Below are 21,569 nucleotides of genomic sequence, written 5' to 3'. Positions count from 1 at the left end.
CTCAATTGCCAGAATCATAAAATATATGACCTTAGTTTGTTTTGAGCTTTTAGAAAAAGCAAACACTTTTGAAAGACATTTCTTAAATAATTGAAGAAATCTGTAAATGGACTGATTATAGAACATTATAGGTCTAGTATTAATGTCTTTTAGATGACAATGGCCTAATATGTAGAAGATAATCTTTAAATCTAGGAGTTGTAGTTTTGAGTTGTATGTTGATTTTTTTTTTTAGAGGTGAGGTGATACCTGAAACATTTACTCAAAAAGCACAGCACTATGATATACTATAGTATACAACATATATATATATGTATATATGTTCAATATGTTATAAATATGATAGCTGTGAATATATATACATTCTTAGATGGAGAGAGAGTGGCAATACACTGAATCTAGGTGGAAGGCAAACAAACCTTCATTATACCATTGTACCATTCATGTAAATGTGAAATTTTTCAAATACTTGAGGAAAACTTTGCCAAGTCAACACCTCTCTTTTGGCTACCCAACTGAAATCTCTTAATTTCCATGAATTGTAGAGAATGTGACTTGTCTGTCACCGATATTACAGAAATTACTGTAAGAAAATTTCTTCAAGCCATTTTGTAATTTTTCAACAGCTACACACTCAACATTCAACAAATGCATAGGGTTTCTTCCCATTATTCATCTTTAGGGGGATGAGCTCTGAATAAAAAAATTTCCTGTTTAATGCAGCCTATGGGATTTTGTGCAAAATTAATGCTCTGACATGAAATATGGATGATGATAGAAAGATTTTTAAAATGCTCATAAGCTCTTCCTTCCATGTGAATTTATAACAATACTAGTAATTATCATTAAAGAATGATTATTAATAGTAAGCAAATACTCTGAGCCAGACACCCTTCCGAGCATTTATATTTATGTTAAATAATAATCTTTAGCATAACATAGTTAGGTGGTGGAAAAGTGATAATATTAAAGGATGTGCCAAGGCTAAAGGCTTTCTGACTTTCATTACATTAAGAGTTTCTCGCCAATGTGAAATCTTTGATGTTGAGTAAGTTGAGAGCAACGAGTAAAGACCTTCCCGCATTCCTTACATTTATGTGGCTTCACACCAGTATGAATTCTCTGATGCTGAATAAGTCGCTCACTACGATTAAAGGCCTTACCACATTCCTTACATTCATAAGGTTTTTCACCAGTATGAATTCTCTTATGTTGAGAAAGACCTGATATAGAACGGAAGGCCTTTTTACATTCTTTACATATATATGGTTTCAAGCCAGTATGGACTGTCTGATGATAAATTAGTTGAGAATTAAGTCTAAAGGTTTTTCCACATTCCTTACATTCATAAGGTTTCTCCCCAGCATGAATTGACTTGTGTGTTTTAAGGTCTCCAACACGACTGAAGGCTTTTCCACATTGTTTACATTCATATGGTTTCAAGTCACTGTGAATGATCTGATGTTGAATAAGGTAAGAATGGAGCTTAAAAGTCTTCCCACATTCTTTACATTCATGGGGCTTCTCACCAGTATGAATTCTCTGATGTTGTGTAAGTTGAGAGCCTCTACAGAAGGCCTTCCCACATTCCTTACAATAATAGTGTTTCTCACTACTATGAATCCTTTTATGTTTAAGAAGGCTTGAGGCCCTACTAAAGGCCTTTCCACATTCCTTACATTCATGAGGCTTTTCACCAGTATGACTTCTCTGATGTTCAGTAAGTAGATAGCTGCGAACAAAGGCCTTTCCACACTGTTTACATTTATATGGTTTCTCACCAGAATGAATTTTCTTGTGTTGATAGAGACTTGAACGATGACCAAAGGCCTTTCCACATTCCTTACAGATATAAGGTTTCAAACCATGATGAATTTTCTGATGGAGACACATATGTCGGTACAACCTAAAAGTTTCCCCACATTCCTTACATTCGTAGGGTTTCAAACCAACATGAATGTTCTGATGTTCAGTAAGGTGAGAAGGACGTCTAAAGGCCTTTCCACATTGCTTACATTTGTAGGGTTTCACACCAGTATGAATTATCTGATGTTGAATAAGCTGTGAATAAAATCTAAAGGCTTTCTCACATCCATTACATTCATAGGGCTTCAAATCAGTGTGACTTTTTTTATGTCTAATAAAATGCTGGAGAACTAGGAAGGCCTTTCCACATTTTCTACATTCATCGGGTCTCACACCACTATGGTCTTTCAGATTTTCAGTAAGATGTGAATATTTCCTAAAGCCCTTCCTACATCCCTTACATTCATATGACTTCTCTTTAGTGTGAATTCTCTGACACAGAGGAAGAGATATATGTTTTTGGAATATCATTTGACTAAAATGTCCCACTTGAGATGCCTGTTGTCCTTCAAATTCATTTCTGCTCTGTGAGTCATTTCTAAAAATAAACCCCATAAGGTTGAAGGTTTTACTTTTCATTGTCTCCCAATGGTATGAATTTACTTCAAAACTGCTTTTTTCTGAAGATAATTTGTTGTTCTCAGTTGTGAAATCAAAGTCTGAAAGAAAACAAGAAAATGAACAAATGCTATTTTTCCAGTACAGGGAGAAATATAGTAAGAATAATGATAAAATTGACAAGTAAATCCATTAGAAGTAGAAGGCCATAAAATTCTAAATTACTGTGATAAAGTTTTTTAAAGGTGAGACGGACTCAGAAAATTATGAAAGTTCACATGAGAATGTAACGTTTGTGAGTAGGCAAAGAGAAAAATCAATAGTTCTCAATTAGTGGATCAGAATTATCACAGGAATTTCTTACATATACTACTCTCCCCCCTTTTTATTTTATTCTTTATTTATTATAAAGAATGGCTTTATTGCTTTGCCAGGCAAAAGGAGCTGCAGTGGGCTAAAACTCTCAAGACTGTACCAACCTGGAGGAGGCAGTGAGAAGTTTTATAGTAATGGTTCAAAGAAGGCATGATCAGCTTATGGATATACTACCCCTTAGATATCCACTGAGACTGAGTGAATCAAAGTCTATGAGTAGGTCTTGATCAATTACATTTTAATATTTTCTATCAGATGGTTTTTCCAGTAGTCATGTATGGATATGACTGGACTATAAAGAAGGCTGAACTCCAAATAATTGATGCTTTCAAATTGTGGTGCTGGAGAAGACTCTTTTGAGAGTCCCTTGGACTGCAAGGAGACCAAACCAGTAAATCCTAAAGGAAATTAACCCTGACTATTCATTGGAAGGACTGATTCTGAAGCTAAAGCTCCAATACTTGGGCCACCTGATGTGAAGAGCTGACTCATTTGAAAAGACCCTGATGCTGGGAAAGGTTGAGGGCAGGAGGAGAAGAGGGCAGCAGAGGATGAGATGGTTAGATTCAATGGACATGAGCAAACTCCAGGAGATAGTGGAGGACAGAGGAGCCTGATGTGCTGCAGTCCATGGGGTCACAAAGAGTCAGACGTGACTTAGTGACTAAACAACAACACAACCAGATGGATCTCTATGTAATTTTTCCAAAGGTCTGTCTTTATCTTAGGATGAAACCCAAGCACATAAACACAAATAAGAAGACTCTGTCTTATTTCTACAAATTAATTTCAAGCAAATTAATTTCAAGCCCTTGACATCTTTATTCCCCTATATCTGACCATATTGCTTCTTTTCAGCTATTAGAACACATTGTGATGTTTCCCATTGCCTGTGGCTTCACATGAATGCTCTACCTTTCAGGAATCCTCTTAGGTGGCTTGTATAAATGACTACCTCCAGGTGTGACAGGTTAGAAATCACTTCCTCAGAAAGGCTGGCCCTGCTAAATGTAAGTATATTCATATCATTTATTCTATATGCCAACACCTAATTCTGTATTCATGATGCTTTTCTCTAGTACATATTGTCTCATTTATTTTACTTCTTATTTTCATACTCTAAAACTCACATATGCATTCAAAATTTCTTCTACTACTGAAAAACAAGTTGTATCATAAGGAATTACATAATTAACTGAAGAATAAAATAAAGTAACGGATGAAAATCACAGTAAGTAAGGATTAAAGTCAAGGTCACTGGAGAAGGCAGCTGAGTAAAATAATGACCTAGTTTATGAAAATTATGTAGCAATCACCAACTATCTCTCTCTGACTCTTAATCTCTCACATTTTATTGCCTCAGTGGGTGCATGCATGCTAAGTTGCTTCATTTGTGTCCGATTCTTTGTGACTCTATGGACTGTAGCCGGCCAGACTCCTCTGTCCATGGGATTCTCCAGACAAGAATACTAGAGTGGGTTGCCATGCCTTCCTCCAGGGGCTCTTCCTGACCTAGGGATCAAACTCATGTCTTATGTCTCCTGCATTTGCAAGCAAGTTCAGTCTCATCAAGGACTTCCCTGGTGGCTCAGACGGTAAAGCATCTGTCTACAATCCAGGAGACCCAGGTTCAGTCCCTGGGTTGGGAAGATCCCCTGGAGAAGGAAATGGCAATCCACTCCAGTACTGTTGCCTGGAAAATCTCATGGACAGAGGAGCCTGGTAGCCTTCAGTCCATGGGGTCGCAAAGAGTCAGACACAACTGAGTGACTTCACTTTCCTTTAGCTTTCTTTGCCACTAGTGCCACCTGGGAAGCCCTTTATTGACTCAGAACTGTGAGATAAGTTCTCAAAAGATCTAACTTAAGTATAATTAGAATCCCAGAAGAGAGGAGAGAATGATCTAGTTTTTTCTAAAAACTGAACAAAGACACTTCTGAGTAGAACCTATCAAATCACTGAAAGCCAACATTTCCATTGCTATAAATTTTTTAAAAATACTCAAAAAGTTAATGAGCTTGATTCACCCTACCAATGTAAAAAATTACAAAGTCTCATTTGTAGTAAAGAGAAAACCAGACTCTTTGTTACCTGTTCTCCGTACGGGTGAATCAGCAATTAAAATAGAATATTTATAGATATTCTGAACATATACATAATATGAAATTTGCCTTCTTTGCCGGTAGTTATGCAGAAAAATCCCAGGTTTCAATCCTTTGGTCATTTAGAAAAGGAAGCAACTACAGGATGGATGAGAAGGAGGTAGGATGGTAAATGAAGGGGGAGATGTAGGTGCTGAATGGAGGAGCCCATTTCCATCTAACAAAGCCCAAAATAATCCTTTGAGAATATGGAGCAGAAATTTTGTGAGTGTCTTGGCACAGAGCATAAAATATACAGTAAAGAAAGTGGATATTCCAGACAGCAGATTCTACATTATTCCAGGCAGATGTCCTTACCCAGTGATACCAAGTTAGTATAAGTCTCCAACATCACATCTCTGTACAAATTCTTCTGATCTGAATTTAGGCATTCCCACTCCTCCTGAGAGAAGTCTATGGACACATCACTGAATGTAAGAGGCACCTGAAATGACAGATCCATGTATTATTTGTAAAAGTGGGAAAAAAATTCAAGATAAAATATTGAGTTGCAGCAGGGGGCGATATATCATAAAAACAAGTAAGCTGAAGTTAAAGATCATGACATGGTTAGATGAGAATAAATAAATTAGTGTATCTGAAGTACAGTGCCTCAGTTCAGTTGCTAAGTCATGTCTGACTCTTTGCGACCCCATGGACTGCAGCACGCCAGGCTTCCCTATTCATCACCAACTCCCAGAGCTTGCTCACACTCATGTCAATCGAGTTGGTGATGCCATCCAACCATCTTATCCTCTGTTGTCCCCTTCTCCTCCTGCCTTAAATCTTTCCCAGCATCAAGGTCTTTTCCACTGAGTCAGTTCTTTGCATCAGATGGCCAAAGTATTGGAGCTTCAGCTTCAGCATCAATCCTCCCAATGAATATTCAGGACTGATTTCCTTTGGGATTGACTGGTTGGATGTCCTTGCAGTCCAAGGGACTCTCAAGAGTCTTCAACACCACAGTTCAAAAATGTTCAGCTTTCTTTATGGTCCAACTCTCACATCCATACATGACTACTGGAAAAACCATAGCCTTGACTACATGGACCTTTGTCAACAAAGTAATGTCTCTGCTTTTTAATATGCTATCTAGGTTGGTCATAACTTTCCTTCCAAAGAGTAAGTGTCTTTTAATTTCATGGCTGCAGTCACCATATGCAATGATTTTGGAGCCCAAGAAAATAAAGTCTCTCACTACTTCCATTGTTTCCCTATCTATTTGCCATGAAGTGATGGGACCAGATGCCATGGTCTTAGTTTTTTTTTTTTTAATTAATGATTTTAATTTGAGGCTAATTACTTTACAATATTGTGGTGGTTTTTGCCATAAATTGCAGCCATGGGTGTACATGTGTCCCCCATCCTGAACCACCCTCCCACCTCCCTCCCCATCCCATTCCTCAGGGTTGTCCCAGTGTACCGGCTTTGAGTGCCCTGTTTCATGCATAGAACTTGGACTGGTGACGATCTTAGTTTTTTGAATGTTGAGTTTTAAGCCAGCTTTTTCACTCTCCTCTTTCACTTTCATCAAGAGGCTCTTCAGTTCCTCTTTGTTTTCTGCCATAAGGGTGGTGTCATCTGCATATCTGAGGTTATTGATAGTTCTCCCAGCAGTCTTGATTCTAGCTTGTGCTTCATCCAGCCTGGCATTTTGCATGATGTACTCTACATAGAAGTTAAATAAGCAGGGTAAAAATACACAACCTTGATGCACTCCTTCCCCAATTTGGATCCAGTTTGTTGTTCCATGTCTGTTTCTAACTGTTGCTTCTTGACCTGTATACAGATTTCTCAAGAGGCAGGTCAAGTGGTCTGGTATTCCCATCTCTTTAAGAATTTTCCACAGTTTATTGTGACCCACACAGTCAAAGGCTTTGGCATAGTCAATAAAGCAGAAATAGATGTTTTTCCAGAACTTTCTTGCTTTTATGATGATCCAACAGATGTTGGCAATTTGATCTTCTGTTCCTCTTTCTTTTCTAAATCCAGCTTGAACATCTGCAAGTCTCAGTTCATGTACTTCACTTGGAGAATTTTGAGCATTACTTTGCTAGCATGTGAGATGAGTGCAATTGTGCTGTAGTTTGAGCATTCTTTGGCCTTGCCTTTCTTTGGGATTGGAATGAAAACTGACATTTTCCAGTTCTGTAGCCACTCTGAGTTTTACAAAACCATCAATCTCGATTTCACTTTTAAATAGAGATCAATAACTAAATTTAAACAACTTTCCAGATATAACACTATTTACAGCTAGTAAGATAACACAATTTATACTATAGCCCAAATTATTATTCTGAAACTTGGGGATTCTTTCTTTTAATGTTTTATTTTTTATTTTTTGGCTGTGCCATTAAGCATATGGGATCTTAGTTCCCTGACCAGGGATGGAAGCCCTGCCCCCTGCAGTGAAGCACGGAGTCTTAACCACTGGACCAGCAGGGAAGAATCAATGTGGGGATTCTTGACTAAAGAAGAATCCAAACAATTTTATCTAATTGGAGAAGGGCATCCATTACTGTCACAATACAAGTATATTATATGTCAGATTATATCATAAGTATTTCCCTTATTCTGACAAATTTACATTTTCATAAACATCAGGTTTTTCATAGATATCAGGTTTAATCTTTCTTAAAGTGTTAGGTTATTAATAATAACAACATATATACTATTATAGTATTTTGGCTGGACAAAAGTCCTAACCTCTTCCCCACAGTTTAGTATTATCCAGCAGATGTGGTTCCCAATGATCTTCCTTTTTACAATCTCTTATTGAACTTCTGGTTCTTGAGTTAAGAACACACTAATACAGAATGATCCAGAATAATACTGAATCACTCAAGACCAGCAATTTCTCTTCCACCACATAATGGACCTCAGAACCCTATTCATTTCTCAGTGATTCCTTAGCCAGAACCCCACCTCTCTCTCTTTCTAGGAAGGGACCAACTCCATTTCAACCCAAACCTAAAAGCTTTTCAAAGCTGAGGTCTCATCCCACACTGAAACTGAGACCATTGATAACCAAATTCACCCTTTGTTGTTCAGTCCCTAAGTCATGTCTGACTCTGACCCCCATGTACTACAGCATGTCAGGCTTCCCTGTCCTTCACTATCTCCTGGAGTTTTGTTCAAACTCATGTCTATTGAGTCAGTGATGCCATCCAACCATCTCATCCTCTGTCGGCCCCTTCTCCTACTGCCCTCAACCTCTCCTCTTATCTACCTGGAATACAGTGGAGAAAGTTCTCCCTCTTCTGGTCAAAGAGGACCACCATTTTTATATAATTAAACTACAAACCCAACAAGGGAAGCTCAAATATTTCCTTCAAGGTACTCTACCTCTTCACTGCTCCAACACTGCCCCTAAGAGAAGACTGAACATACAAGATACATAAATTATTTGATGAAAAACTGAAAAACCAGTTCAAAAAAAAGGGAGCAAACAGAGAGGACACAATCATTCTCTGTAAAGGGAAAAAGTGAAAATTGGCTCAGAGATACAGCTTCCCTAAGAAGATTTTGGGCTAAAGAATGAAAATATTACTTGAATTAAAAACTATAATATTTCAGGAAGGAAACAGAGTCACCCACTTACCGGGGCCATGATTTTAGAACTGCCAATCATTCTCAGAAGCTGAGTCCAGAGAAGCCAGAGCTGAGGAAGGAAAAAGAAGCTTTGAGACCCAGTGTAGCTCAGAACTGCAAAAATTAAGTTATGAGAGCCTTTCTTTTTTCTTCTTTATTCTTGCTTCCCATCGTCCTTGCCACTCTTCCTCTTCCCAAACACATAAACACATGTCAGGGGATATAAGTAGCAGTCCAGACAATTCTGGACTGATAGCTCAGCTGGTAAAGAATCTGCCTGCAGTGCAGGAGACAGGTTCAATCCTGGGTTGGGAAGATCTCCTGGGGAAGGAAATGGCAACCCACTTGGTAGTCTTGCCTGGGGAATCCCAGGGACAGAGGAGCCTGGCAGTCTACAGTCCATGGGATCACAAAGAGTCTAACACAACTGAGTGACTAACTCACACACACACACACACACACACCCCAGACAAATCCAAGCACCCTTTCTTAAGCCTAGGAAACAAGCCACACAAGCATGGATACACAGCAGGGGCTCTCTGAAGCCAGTTCCAGACACACCCCTCTGGCCTATTTCTAATTCTGATCACATCACATGTACCCAGCCTGGGTTGTCCAGTCACAGTGAGTAGATCCTCCCCAATCCAGCCCTACCTGCCAGGGTTGAGACCAGGCCATACAACAAAAACTTCAATAAGCTCATGGCCTCCCAGTGGATCTGGACTCTGCTAGACAAAAGGCAGAAAACAGTAGAGACCAATCTGAAAATCTTAACTACTGTAAAACTGCCTGCCCATGTGAAGCCTGAACTTGACTCTCAAGGTCCCCTGGGGTGACCAACCTGGGTTTTTCCCATCAGGATTCACTTTGCTTTCTGACATGAATTATTTCCTGTACTCCCCCACATCCCCTGCTCCCAACCCACCCAGTACCCACGAGAGAGAGGTGAATTTATGCTCACTATAGCTTTATAGCAACACATAGATTTTTGTAACCTTCTATGTGATAGCTGCTCTATACACATTAACTTTTAATCCTAAAATGTAATTATTAACTCAGTTCAACAGATGGGGAAATAGAAGCTCAAAGAAGTAAAGCTATTTCCCCATATAATAAAAGTAAGTAGAAGTGATGTGTTTTGAAACACATTTCTATAATTATAAACTCAATTTTTTTTTAACTGTTGTCTCTGACACCCAGTTTTTTTTGTTGTTGTTGTTCCATTATATGAAATCTGAGCACAGGTAATTAAGATATCACCTGCCAAAAGACCTACTAAAGATGTTTTAAACCAATAAAGAGTACCATTTCACAGGTATTCTATTGTCAGAGTTTAAAAGTTACATGCACCATGTACAAGTACATTAATACATGCATCATGTATTAATAAGGCTGTAGGAAAATAAGAACCCTATGCTCATGCTGTCCTGTAGACCTATGAAAACGTACTGCAATTGAGACGTGTACAAAAAAATATGCATAAGAATAATTTAATGATGGAAAGCCATTTCAGAGACTTCATCAAAAAAATAACGGTAAAACGTGCCTAGAAATGTATAAAGGAATATGATGACAGACGCTAGTTAAAAAAAAAAGCTGGAGAAAAGTCTAAAGGTACTTAGATGGATAATTAATTAAATAAAGTGTATTCATTCATATAATGGAAATGAAGTAAAGGGAATTCCCTGGTGGTCCAGCAGTTAAAAATCCACCTTCCAACGCAGGGAACACAGGTTCAATCCCTGGTAAGGAAACTATGACCCCACATGCTGCAGGGCAACTAACCCCTTGCACCACAACTAGAGAGACTTGTGCCACTACGAAGATCCAGCACAGCCAAAATTAAAAAAAGAAAATGAAGTAGATATTTAAAATGATTGGGCAGATCACTGGTTCTCAATTGGGGGTGATCCTGCTCCTCAGGGCACATGTGGCAATGTCTGGAGACATACTAGGTTGTCAAAATGTGTGGAGGGAGGCTACTATCTAGTGGGTAGAAATCAGGGATGCTACTAACCACCCTACAATGCACAGGAAAGCCCCCCACAATAAAGAATTTTCTAGTCAAAAATATAAACAGTGCTAAGGCTGAGAAACCCTGACATAGGCTTATTAAAGAAAGATAACATAATTCAGAGTGTCAAGAATATGTTATTCACAATGTCAGTATATGATAAAACTTGATGAAAATGCAAACAAACAGGAAAATGTTACTGATAATCAAGAAAGAAAAGTCTCCATAGAAATAAACCCAAAGATAATCCAGTCAGTGGAGCTGACAAGGATTTGAAGATATTATGATTAACATGCTAAAGAAAAGAGAGGAAAAGATGAACAAAATGGAATGCAAAATGGAATATATCAATAGAGGTTCAGTTCAGTTCAGTCACAATAGAGGTTAAGGCTCTTAAAAAAAGAGTCACATGGATATTTTATAGTTAAAATACATTCAGTTCAGTTCAGTTCAGTCGCTCAGTCATGTCTGACTCTTTGCAACCCCATGAATCACAGCACACCAGGCCTCGCTGTCCATCACCAACTCCCAGAGTTCACTCAGACTCAGGTCCATCGAGTTGGTGATGCCATCCAGCCATCTCATCCTCTGTCGTCCCCTTCTCCTCCTGCCCCCAGTCCTTCCCAGCATCAGAGTCTTTTCCAATGAGTCAACTCTTCGCATGAGGTGGCCAGAGTACTGGAGTTTCAGCTTCAGCGTCAGTCCTTCCAATGAACACCCAGGACTGATCTCCTTTAGGATGGACTGATTGGATCTCCTTGAAGTCCAAGGGACTCTCAAGAGTCTTCTCCAACACCACAGTTCAAAAGCATCAATTCTTCGGCGCTCAGCTTTCTTCACAGTCCAACTCTCACATCCATACATGACCACTGGAAAAACTGTAGCCTTGACTAGATGAAATTTGTTGGCAAAGTAATGTCTCTGCTTTTCAATATGCTGTCTATGTTGGTCATAACTTTCCTTCCAAGGAGTCAGCATCTTTTAATTTCATGGCTGCAGTCACCATCTGCAATGATTTTAGAGCCCCCCAAAATAAAGTCTGGCACTGTTTCCACTGTTTCCCCATCTATTTCCCATGAAGTGTTGGGACCAGATGCCATGATCTTAGATTTCTGAATGTGGAGCTTTAAGCCAACTTTTTCACTCTCCTCTTTCACTTTCATCAAGAGGCTTTTTAGTTCCTCTTCACTTTCTGCCATAAGGGTGGTGTCATCTGCATATCTGAGGTTATTGATATTTCTCCCAACAATCTTGATTCCACCTTGTGCTTCTTCCAGCCCAGCGTTTCTCATGAGGTACTCTGCATATAAGTTAAATAAGCAGGGTGACAATATACAGCCTTGACGTACTCCTTTTCCTATTTGGAACCAGTCTGTTCATGTCCAGTTCAAACTGTTGCTTCTTGACCTGCATATAGGTTTCTCAAGAGGCAGGTCAGGTGGTCTGGTATTCCCATCTCTTTCAGAATTTTCCACAGTTTATTGTGATCCACACAGTCAAAGGCTTTGGCATAGTCAAGAAAGCAGAAATAGATGTTTTTCTGGAACTCTCTTGCTTTTTCCATGATCCAGCGGATGTTGGCAATTTGATCTCTGGTTCCTCTGCCTTTTCTAAAACCAGCTTGAACATCTGGAAGTTCACGGTTCACGTACTGATGAAGCCTGGCTTGGAGAATTTTGAGCATTACTTTACTAGCATGTGAGATGAGTGCAATTGTGCAGTAGTTTGAGCATTCTTTGGCATTGCCTTTCTTTGGGATTGGAATGAAAGCTGACCTTTTCCAGTCCTGTTGGAAAACTGCTGAGTTTTCCAAATTCGCTGGCATATTGAGTGCAGCACTTTCACAGCATCATCCTTCAGGATTTGAAAGAGCTCAACTGGAATTCCATCAACTCCACTAGCTTTGTTCGTAGTGATGCTTTCTAAGGTCCACTTGACTTCACATTCCAGGATGTCTGGCTCTAGGTGAGTGATCACACCATCGTGATTATCTGGGTCGTGAAGCTCTTTTTTGTACAGTTCTGTGTATTCTTGCCACCTCTTCTTAATATCTTCTTCTTCTGTTAGGTCCATACCATTTCTGTCCTTTATCAAGACAATCTTTGCATGAAATGTTCCCTTAGTATCTCTAATTTTCTTGAAGAGATCTCTAGTCTTTCCCATTCTGTTGTTTTCCTCTATTTCTTTGCATTGATCACTGAGGAAGGCTTTCTTATCTCTCCTTGCTATTCTCTGGAACTCTGCATTCAGATGCTTATATCTTTCCTTTTCTCCTTTGCTTTTTGCTTCTCTTCTTTTCACAGCTATTTGTAACGCCTCCTCAGACAGCCATTTTGCTTTTTTGCATTTCTTTTCCATGGGGATGGTCTTGATCCCTGTCTCCTGTACAATGTCACAAACCTCATTCCATAGTTCATCAGGCACTCTGTCTATTAGATCTAGTCCCTTAAATCTATTTCTCATTTCCACTCTATAATCATAAGGGATTTGATTTAGGTCATACCTGAATGGTTAGTGGTTTTCCCCACTTTCTCCAATTTAAGTTTGAATTTGGCAATAAGGAGTTCATGATCTGAGCCACAGTCAGCTCCCAGTCTTGTTTGTGTTGACTGTATAGAGCTTCTCCATCTTTGGGTGCAAATAATATAATCACTCTGATTTTGATATTGATCATCTGGTGATGTTCATGTGTAGAGTCTTCTCTTGTGTTATTCGAAGAGGGTGTTTGCTATGACCAGTGCGTTCTTTTGGCAATACTCTATTAGCCTTTGCCCTGCTTCATTCCGTATTCCAAGGCCAAATTTGCCTGTTATTCCAGGTGTTTCTTGACTTCCTACTTTTCCATTCCAGTCCCCTATAATGAAAAGGACATTGTTTTTGGGTGTTAGTTCTAAAAAGTCTTGTAGGTCTTCATAGAACCATTCAACTTCAGCTTCTTCAGCGTTACTGGTTGGGGCATAGACTTGGATTACAGTGATATTGAATGGTTTGCCTTGGAAATGAACAGAGATCATTCTGTCATTTTTGAGACTGCATCCAAGTACTGCATTTCAGACTCTTTTGTTGACAATGATGGGTACTCAATTTCTTCTAAAATATATTACTGAAAATTAAAACTGTATGGGATGATTTAACAGCAGAAAGCTGTTTTAATTAACATAAAGTTAAATTAACAATAATCTTATACTGAGAGAAAAAAAGAACAGAGCTGAACATAAGAGAAATATAAGAAACTGCCAAAATGTAGAAATGAACACCTAAAACAAAACAGAACAGAAAATTTATTTGAAGAAATAATGGACAAAAACAGTGCAACTGTCATGAAATATCTTGATATATAAATGAAAAAGCTCAGCAAACCTAACCAGTTGAAATAATGGAATCCATACCTAGGCACATCTTGACCAAATTGTTGAGAAACAAAGCTGAAAAACATATATTAAAAGTATGTAGTTTTAAAAAAAGACATCTGTTATAAATAAACAAGAAAAATATTCCATATCTCAACAGAATCTTTAGCAGCCTGAAAAATGGAATCATGTCTTTAAAAAGTGCTAAAAGGAAAAACCCTGAGAACTCTGAATTTTATACCCAGAGAAGATATCTTTCAGAAAGGAAGGTGAAATAATGATTTTTTTTTTTTTAACAAAGTGAAGTCGCTCAGTCGTGTCCAACTCTTTGTGACTCCATGGACTGTAGCCTACCAGGTTCCTCCATCCAAAGGATTTTCCAGGAAAGAATACTGGAGTGGGTTGCCATTTCCTTCTCCAAGAGATCTTCCTGACCCAGGGATTGAACCCAGGTCTCCTGCATTGTAGGCAGATGCTTTACTGTCTAAGCCACCAGGGAAGTCAGCTGAGAGAATTTCGTATCAACAGATCCATAATACAAGAAATACTAAAGAACAGAAATCAGGCAAAAAGAAAATAATCCTAGATGGAAGCATGAATGTGCAAAAAAGCTAGGAAATATTTCAAGCTAAATGATTATGGAAGTATGGCATAACAAAGTTTATGAGATGCAATCACACCAATGCTTACAAAGACATTTTTAGGACTTCCCTGGTGGCCCACTGGATAGGAATCTGCTTACCAAAGCAGGAGACACGGGTTTGATCCCTGGTCTGGGAAGGTTCCACATGCCACTGGGCAACTGAGCCTGTGCACCACAACTACTGAACCTGTGCTCTAGACCCGCAAGCTGGAACCACTGAGCCCATGTGTCTAGAGCCTGTGATCTGCAACAAGGGAAGCCACTGCAATGAGAAGCCCTGACTTGTTGCAACTAGAGAAAGCCCACTCAAAACAATGAAGACCCAGGGCAGCCAAAAGAATTAAGTAAATTGTAAAAAAACAAAAGAATAAAAAACCAAAAGACATTTTTAGCTTTAAATGTGTATTTTTGTTTTTGTTTTGTATTCACAAACGCTGCAGATAAATACCATTCATTATCTCATCACCATTGATAACTGCTAGGTGTACTGAAGTCATAGCAAATCAAGTGGTAGTAAAATTATTATGAAAATACTTTGTAAAATTACTGCAATGCCAAGTAAATCCATAATTTATTTTCTCTCATAGATATCATGAGCATTTATAATGACTGCCCACTTATGTTTTCCCTTTCTTTTTACCTTTTGATCCCCTTCACCTAAACATAAATGTATGTTTTATAAAGTAGAATGGTTAAAAAACAATGATCTATCTCTGGAAGCTAGAAAAGGAAAAACAAATTAAGTCTACAGAAAGTAAAACATACTAAAGGAAACAAATGGCATAAAAAAACCCCAGACATATAACAGAGAAAAATCAATAAAGCCAAAACCTATTTCATTGAAAAGATAAGATTAATAAACCTCTTGGTATACTGTCAAGAAAAACATTGCCCATATCAGGAATATAAAAGGAGATATCACTACATATATTACAGACATTATTTTGATAACAGATACATTGATAACATAATTTTATGAACTCTATGACAATAAACTTGAAAATGTAGATGCAATTTAAAAATTTCTTGAAAACACAATTTATCAAAACTGATATAAAAAATGGAAAATCTGAATATAGTTAGATTTATTAAAGAAATCTATATTAAAGACCTTCCCATAAAATGTCAGGCCCAGAAGTTTCAGTGGCAAATTCTCCAAATACTTAAGGAATTAAAAATGCCAACCAAACTATCTTTTCTAGAAAACAAACCCCCAAAATGGACCATGTCATGAGGTCTATAATTATGATATCAACACCTGACAAGGACATTATAGGAAAGGAAAACTATGGTATATCTCTCTCATGAACGTAGATGCAAGAATATTAAATACAATATTAGCAAGAAGAGACCAGTGATATGCACGAGCAAGAGATTTACTCTAAAAATGCAAAGTCACTTAATTTTCAAAAAGCCATCAATGTAATCTTCCAACTTTAAATAAGGCAGAGTTTCCCTGGTGGATCAGTGGTAAAGAACCCATCCACCTGCCAATACAGGAGGCACAGGTTCCACCCCTGATACAGGAAGATGCCACATGTTGTGACGCAGGTAAGCCAGTGTGCCACAACTCTTGAGCTTGAGTCTAGAGCCTGGAAGCCAAAAGTACTGAGCCCCAGTGCCCTAGAGCCCTGTGAAAGTAAAAGTCTCTCAGTCATGTCTGACTCTTTATGACCCCATGAACTTCTCCAGGCCAAAATACTGAAGTGGGTAGCCTTCCCCTTCTCCAGGGGATTGCCCCAACCCAGGGATTGAACCCAGGTCTCTTGCTTTGTGGGCAGATTCTTTATCAGCTGAGCCACAAGGGAATCCAAGAATACTGAGGTGGATAGCCTATCCCTTCTCCAAGTTTGACCTAGGAGTCTCCCAACCCAGGAATTGAAACGACCCAGGAATCGAACCAGGGACTCCTGCATTGCAGGCAGATTCTTTACCAACTGAGCTATCAGGGAACTCCATGCTCCACAACAAGAGAAGCCACCACAATGAGAAGCCTGTGCACCACAACAAAGAGTAGCCCCCACTTGCAGCAACTAGAGAAAAGCCCGTGCAGCCCCATGAAGACCTAGCATAGCCAAAAATAAAAATACATAAAATTATTTTTAAAAATAAAGGAGAATTATTTCTGCAATTATTTCATTAAATGTAGAAAAACCATTTTATAATATTCAACATCAGTTCATGATAAAAATCTTTCAAACTAGGAATGGAAGTGAACTTTAATTTGATAAAAGGGATTTTGCAGAATAAAACTGGGAGGTGAAATATGGACCACTGCCCTGAGCTCAGGAACAAGGCAAGGGTGTCCACTTTTACCACTTCATTTAACTTTCTACTAGAAGACCTCTCTAATACCATAAGAGAAAAAAGTGAAATGAAAGGTATGAAGATTGGAAGGAAAGAGGTAAAGCCATCTTTATTTGCAGATAACATCATTTTGTACATAGAAACAATTTTTTTCAATTCTATAAACTATTAGAATTAATACATGAATTTATTAGCAAGTTTGTTGAGTAAAAGGTCACCGTATAAAACAATTATATTAAAACAAAGTTATTGAAAATGAAATTTTAAAAATCCCAACAGTATTAAAAATAAGAAAAATATGAAACACTTTGAAATGAACCTAACAAAAGAAGTGTTTTCAACTTATAGACTGAAAGCAAAACATTAAGGAAAGGAAGAAGAATTAAATAAATGGAAACTTATTTTATATTTATGAACTGGAAGAATCAATTTTAAGATGACCAATTTTCTCTAAATTGATCTATTGATTCAATGTGTCTCTAAACAATATTAGGAGCTTTTTTTTAGAACATTAATAAAACTCATTCTAAATTTATATGAAAATGGCTCTGAACGTAAAGAATCCGCCTACAATGCAGGAAACCTGGTTTGATCGCTGGGTTGGAAAGATCCCCTGGAGGAGGACATGGCAACCCACTCCAGTATTCTTGCCTGGAGAATCCCCATGGACAGAGGGGCCTGGCGGGCTACAGTCCATGGGGTCGCAAAGAGTTGGACATGACTGAGTGACTAAGCACAGCACACAGCTAAGAATCCAGAACAGTCAGGGCAAGTTTGAAGAACAAAGTTGTCGAATGTATATTACCAGTCATCAAGACATATGTATTATGTAATTACGGTAATTAAAACAGTGGGACTGACATAGGACTGACAAACAGACCAACAGAATAGAGTCCAGAAAGAGACTTGCACATATATAGCCACTTTTTTTTTTTTTTACAGTAAAAGTCTAACTGTAAATTGGAACAGAAAGGAAAGTCTTTTCAACAAATGGTACCAAAGCAAGTGGCTAGCTGTATGGAAAAAATGGTTTTAACCCTGATCCTACCACACACACATATAAATTCAAGATGGATCATATGCCTAAATGTGAAAACTAAAGCTATAAAGTTTCTGGAAGAAGAAACAGGAAAATATCTCCATGATCTTGGGATAGCCAAAATTTTCCTCTTTTTTGGGGGGAGGGGGTTTCATTTTTATTTCCACTTATTTTAGACTTAGAGAAAATTTGCAAGAGTAGTATAGAGGGTTTCCTGTATATCCCTCAACTTACTGTTGACATCTTAGGATGATTATCAAAACCACGAAATTAACAATGGTATAGTAGATACTATCAATGGCATATCTTATTCAAATATCACCAGTTTCCCTCCATTAATGTCCTTTTTCTTTTCCAGGATCCTATACATGATCCCACATTGCATTTGGCTATTATTTCTTCCCACCCCACAATATTTATTTTTTTGGCTGCACTGGGTCTTAGTTGCGGCATGTGGGATCTTCTCTTGTGGCATGCTAACACTTACTTGTGGCATGTGGGATCTAGTTCCCTGACTTGGAATCGAACCTGGGCCTCCTGTATTGGGAACAGAGTCTTAGCAACTGGACCATCAGGGAAGTCCCAGACTGTTTGTTATTCCTCCTCAGTCTCTTCCAGTCTTCACAGTCTTTCCTGTGGTAATGGTTTTCAATTGCTGCCATAACAAATTAACCATAAATATATCTTAACACAACACACATTTATTATCTCACGGTGTTTTGTGGACTTGGAGTCTGGACACAGTTTCACTGGGTGCTTTCCTCAGGCTGGTCTCAGAAGTTACACACAGGTGTCAGCTGGGCTGTGTTCTCATTCAGAGGCTCAGCTGGGGAAGAATTCAATTCCAAGTTCATTCAGATTGTTGGCAGAATTCATATCCTGTGGCTAGATGACTGATGGCCCCAAATTTTTTGTGGCTGCCAGCTGGAGGACACCCTCAGGTCCTAGAAACTGCCTGCAGATTCTTGCAACAGGAACTTGTCCAACATTGCCACTTACTTCACCAAGCCCACAAGGCGAGTCTCTAGCTCCAGTCTGCTACAATGGAGTCTTATATGATAAAATGGAACCACAGTAGTGACATCCCATCACTTTTTCCACAAAAACTAACATGGTCACAGGACTGACGTTAGGCCACAGGTTAAATAATTTAGAGACAGAGGGCTTGGGGACCCTGACAAGGGTGATTAATCTACATGGCCCTATGACTTACAGATATATTACTATCAGACAGTATATTTCATCCCCAGGGAAAGAAGGATCATATGCCTTTAAAATTAAAGTGTATTTTACCAATGAGGAAACACAAACTCACCTTAACATAAACTTTTAGTTGTTTAACAAAAATTCTTTCCTCTCTCAGGATCCTATTTTCTAGAGACATGCAGCACTAGGAAAAGAGAAAGTGAACATGAGCATTTTCTTGGAGAGCACATTCATTTACAAAACACGGCCCCCTCTCATCCAGTCCACCATAAACAGCCAGAGGGGAGTAGGAAGGAGGCTGGAACAGCGTTGACCTCTCCCAGTGTGAGAGAGGCTGGGGTCACTGATGTCTAGGGTGGGGTCTGTGGAACTGACAGCAGGCTTCTGGGGCCAGAGTTTTGGAAATGCTGTGGCTGTGAAACATAGCTGGCCCCTCGAAACTTTCAAAGGGGACCCTCCCAGGAGGAAACCCACTCCTAGGATGTCATTAGATCTTCCCCAAAGCCTGTGTTGGGCCGTATTCAGCTTCAGAAAATCTGATCTCGTGATCCAGTCTGTGTCTTCTTGCTGGGATCCTCCATTCTTCCATTCTAAAGCTGACATTCTGGGTTCCCTCCTTTATCTGCCACAGACCCCAAGTGGCTGTGAGGGGAGACGTACGAGGAATCGGCAGAGACGAGACAAGGGTTCCAGTAACAATCCACACAGCCACACAACTGTCGCTCATCCAAAAGCTACGCATCATTTAAATAAGCACCATCACCCAATTAAATAATGACACACAAATGTACACTTCATGGAGACACGTTCACACATACGAGTTTCTCAATAGGTACATAAATCTCTGCTGCTCACGCAGACACGAGCCTTACACTTGAGGACTGACACGTCTTCTCCGCGCCCGGAGCGTCCTCGCCTTGAGCGCCTGTCACCAGAGGGGGTTCCAGTCCGGCTACCGAAATAGACCATGGAAGCGTGTGCCGTTTTTATTTTTGGATGGGATCTACTTAACACGTAAGGACTACAGCTCCTCCGCCACCGGAAGAGCACCCAGCGCACAAGGCTGAGGAGAGCCCGGTGGCTTCTGGGAAATGCAGTCCATCCGGAACATTTCTGGCGCTGGGAGAGCTCGGGGCTTCGAATATTCAGATGCCAGGACTGTGTCGGCGCACGGTGGAGAACGGCTAGACCTCGGAAGGAAGATGGTTGCTGGTGAGGTTAGCGTCCGTGGAAAAAGCGAGTGGAATCTGAGTCCAGTCTGTAGAAGGCTGGGTGGGATCCTGGGGGCTTCAGAGCCCCAAACCTGCGGCAGGAGGAGACGGCGGGCTCTTGGGTACGGTGTTTTCTTGGGTATGGTGGTTTCTTGGGTATGAGCTCTGAGGATTGGGACTTCAGTCTTTTGACCCCCATCCCTACCCCCATTCCTGCTCAGGTAGCATCAGCATCCCGAGTACCCCAGAAGCACACCTGGCATTAAGTGTGCATTTGTTTTTAAAGAAGGAACCCCTGGGGTTGTGTGTGTTTGCGTTTTCATTCTCTGTGTTTTTGTGGGACCACAATGTGTGTCTGTAACCATGTATGGCGGCTTCCCTTGTGGCTCAGCAGTAAAGAATCCGCCAGTCAATGCAGAAGATGGGGTTGTATCCCTGAGTGGGAAAGATCCCCTGAAGGGGGAAATGGCAGCCTGCTTCAGTTTTCTTGCCTGGGAGATCCCATGGACAGAGAAGCCTGGCAGGCTACAGTCCTTGAGGACACAGAGTCAGACACGACTTAGCGACTAAACAACCACCATGTATGGAATTGTGTTTCTGTTTGGTTTGTTTCCTAGAGTGTAAATGTGAAGATGGTTTGTTTCAGATTTTGAGATATTATAAAACTTGTTAAGCACACTTCCTTCCCACTCCTCCAACCCCACCCTGAAATTCCTCCTGCCCAGTATCTTGCATTTCTTTCCCTTAAAGGCTACATCTGGCTGACTTTTGCCAGAGACATACACTAGCAGGGCCAACTCATCCATTAGACACAGTATGCAAAATGCCTAGTGTCCACAATACTCTTTGTTGTTCTTGTTTAGTCGCTTTTCCCAACTCTTTGTGACACCATGAACTGCAGCACCTCAGGCTTCCCTTTCCTTCATTATCACCTAGAGTTTGCTCGAATTCATGTCCATTGAGTCCGTGATGCCATCCAACCATCTCATCCTCTGTCGCCACCTTCTCCTGTCCTCAATCTTGCCCAACATCAGTGTCTTTTCCAGTGAGTCGGCTCTTCACATCAAAATATTGGAACTTCAGCATCAGTCTTTCCAGTGAATATTCAGGGCCTACCAAAAAGTCTTTTAAAATCAGAAATAAACATTAATTTTTGGTCAAAGGAAATGTTTAATTCAAAGAAACTCAACTTATTATTATTACTATATCTAAAGAATCACAAAATACTGTTATTTTTATTTTCTGTTTATTGATGAAGTTCTAACACA

General features: G+C 39.5%; 1 protein-coding gene across 1 annotated transcript; it reads right to left on the bottom strand.

Moving 5' to 3' along the window:
• Window positions 1-594: 594 nt before the first annotated feature.
• On the bottom strand, window positions 595-20,155 carry ZNF404 (zinc finger protein 404). The gene is made up of 6 exons (XM_040252567.1): window positions 19,963-20,155; window positions 19,200-19,274; window positions 18,584-18,710; window positions 8,542-8,601; window positions 5,259-5,385; window positions 595-2,525 (listed from the first exon to the last, which is right to left on the bottom strand). The coding sequence occupies exons 4-6, from the start codon at window positions 8,569-8,571 to the stop codon at window positions 1,006-1,008; spliced, it is 1,677 nt and encodes a 558-aa protein (XP_040108501.1). The 5' UTR covers window positions 8,572-8,601; window positions 18,584-18,710; window positions 19,200-19,274; window positions 19,963-20,155; the 3' UTR covers window positions 595-1,005.
• Between the last annotated feature and the right edge of the window lie 1,414 nt (window positions 20,156-21,569).

This window comes from Oryx dammah, unplaced genomic scaffold, assembly GCF_014754425.2.
Source record: "Oryx dammah isolate SB20612 unplaced genomic scaffold, SCBI_Odam_1.1 HiC_scaffold_13, whole genome shotgun sequence".
Taxonomy (NCBI): Eukaryota; Metazoa; Chordata; class Mammalia; order Artiodactyla; family Bovidae; genus Oryx; species Oryx dammah.
This window is presented reverse-complemented; position numbering and strand designations above follow the sequence as displayed.

Coding starts and splice junctions, on each gene's coding strand:
- ZNF404 (XM_040252567.1), bottom strand. CDS start 8,571: ATGATTGGCAGTTCTAAAATCATGGCCCCG. Junction 5,386..8,541: donor GTTCTAAAATCATGGCCCCG/GTAAGTGGGTGA, acceptor CTGTCATTTCAG/GTGCCTCTTACATTCAGTGA. Junction 2,526..5,258: donor TACTAACTTGGTATCACTGG/GTAAGGACATCT, acceptor GTTTTCTTTCAG/ACTTTGATTTCACAACTGAG.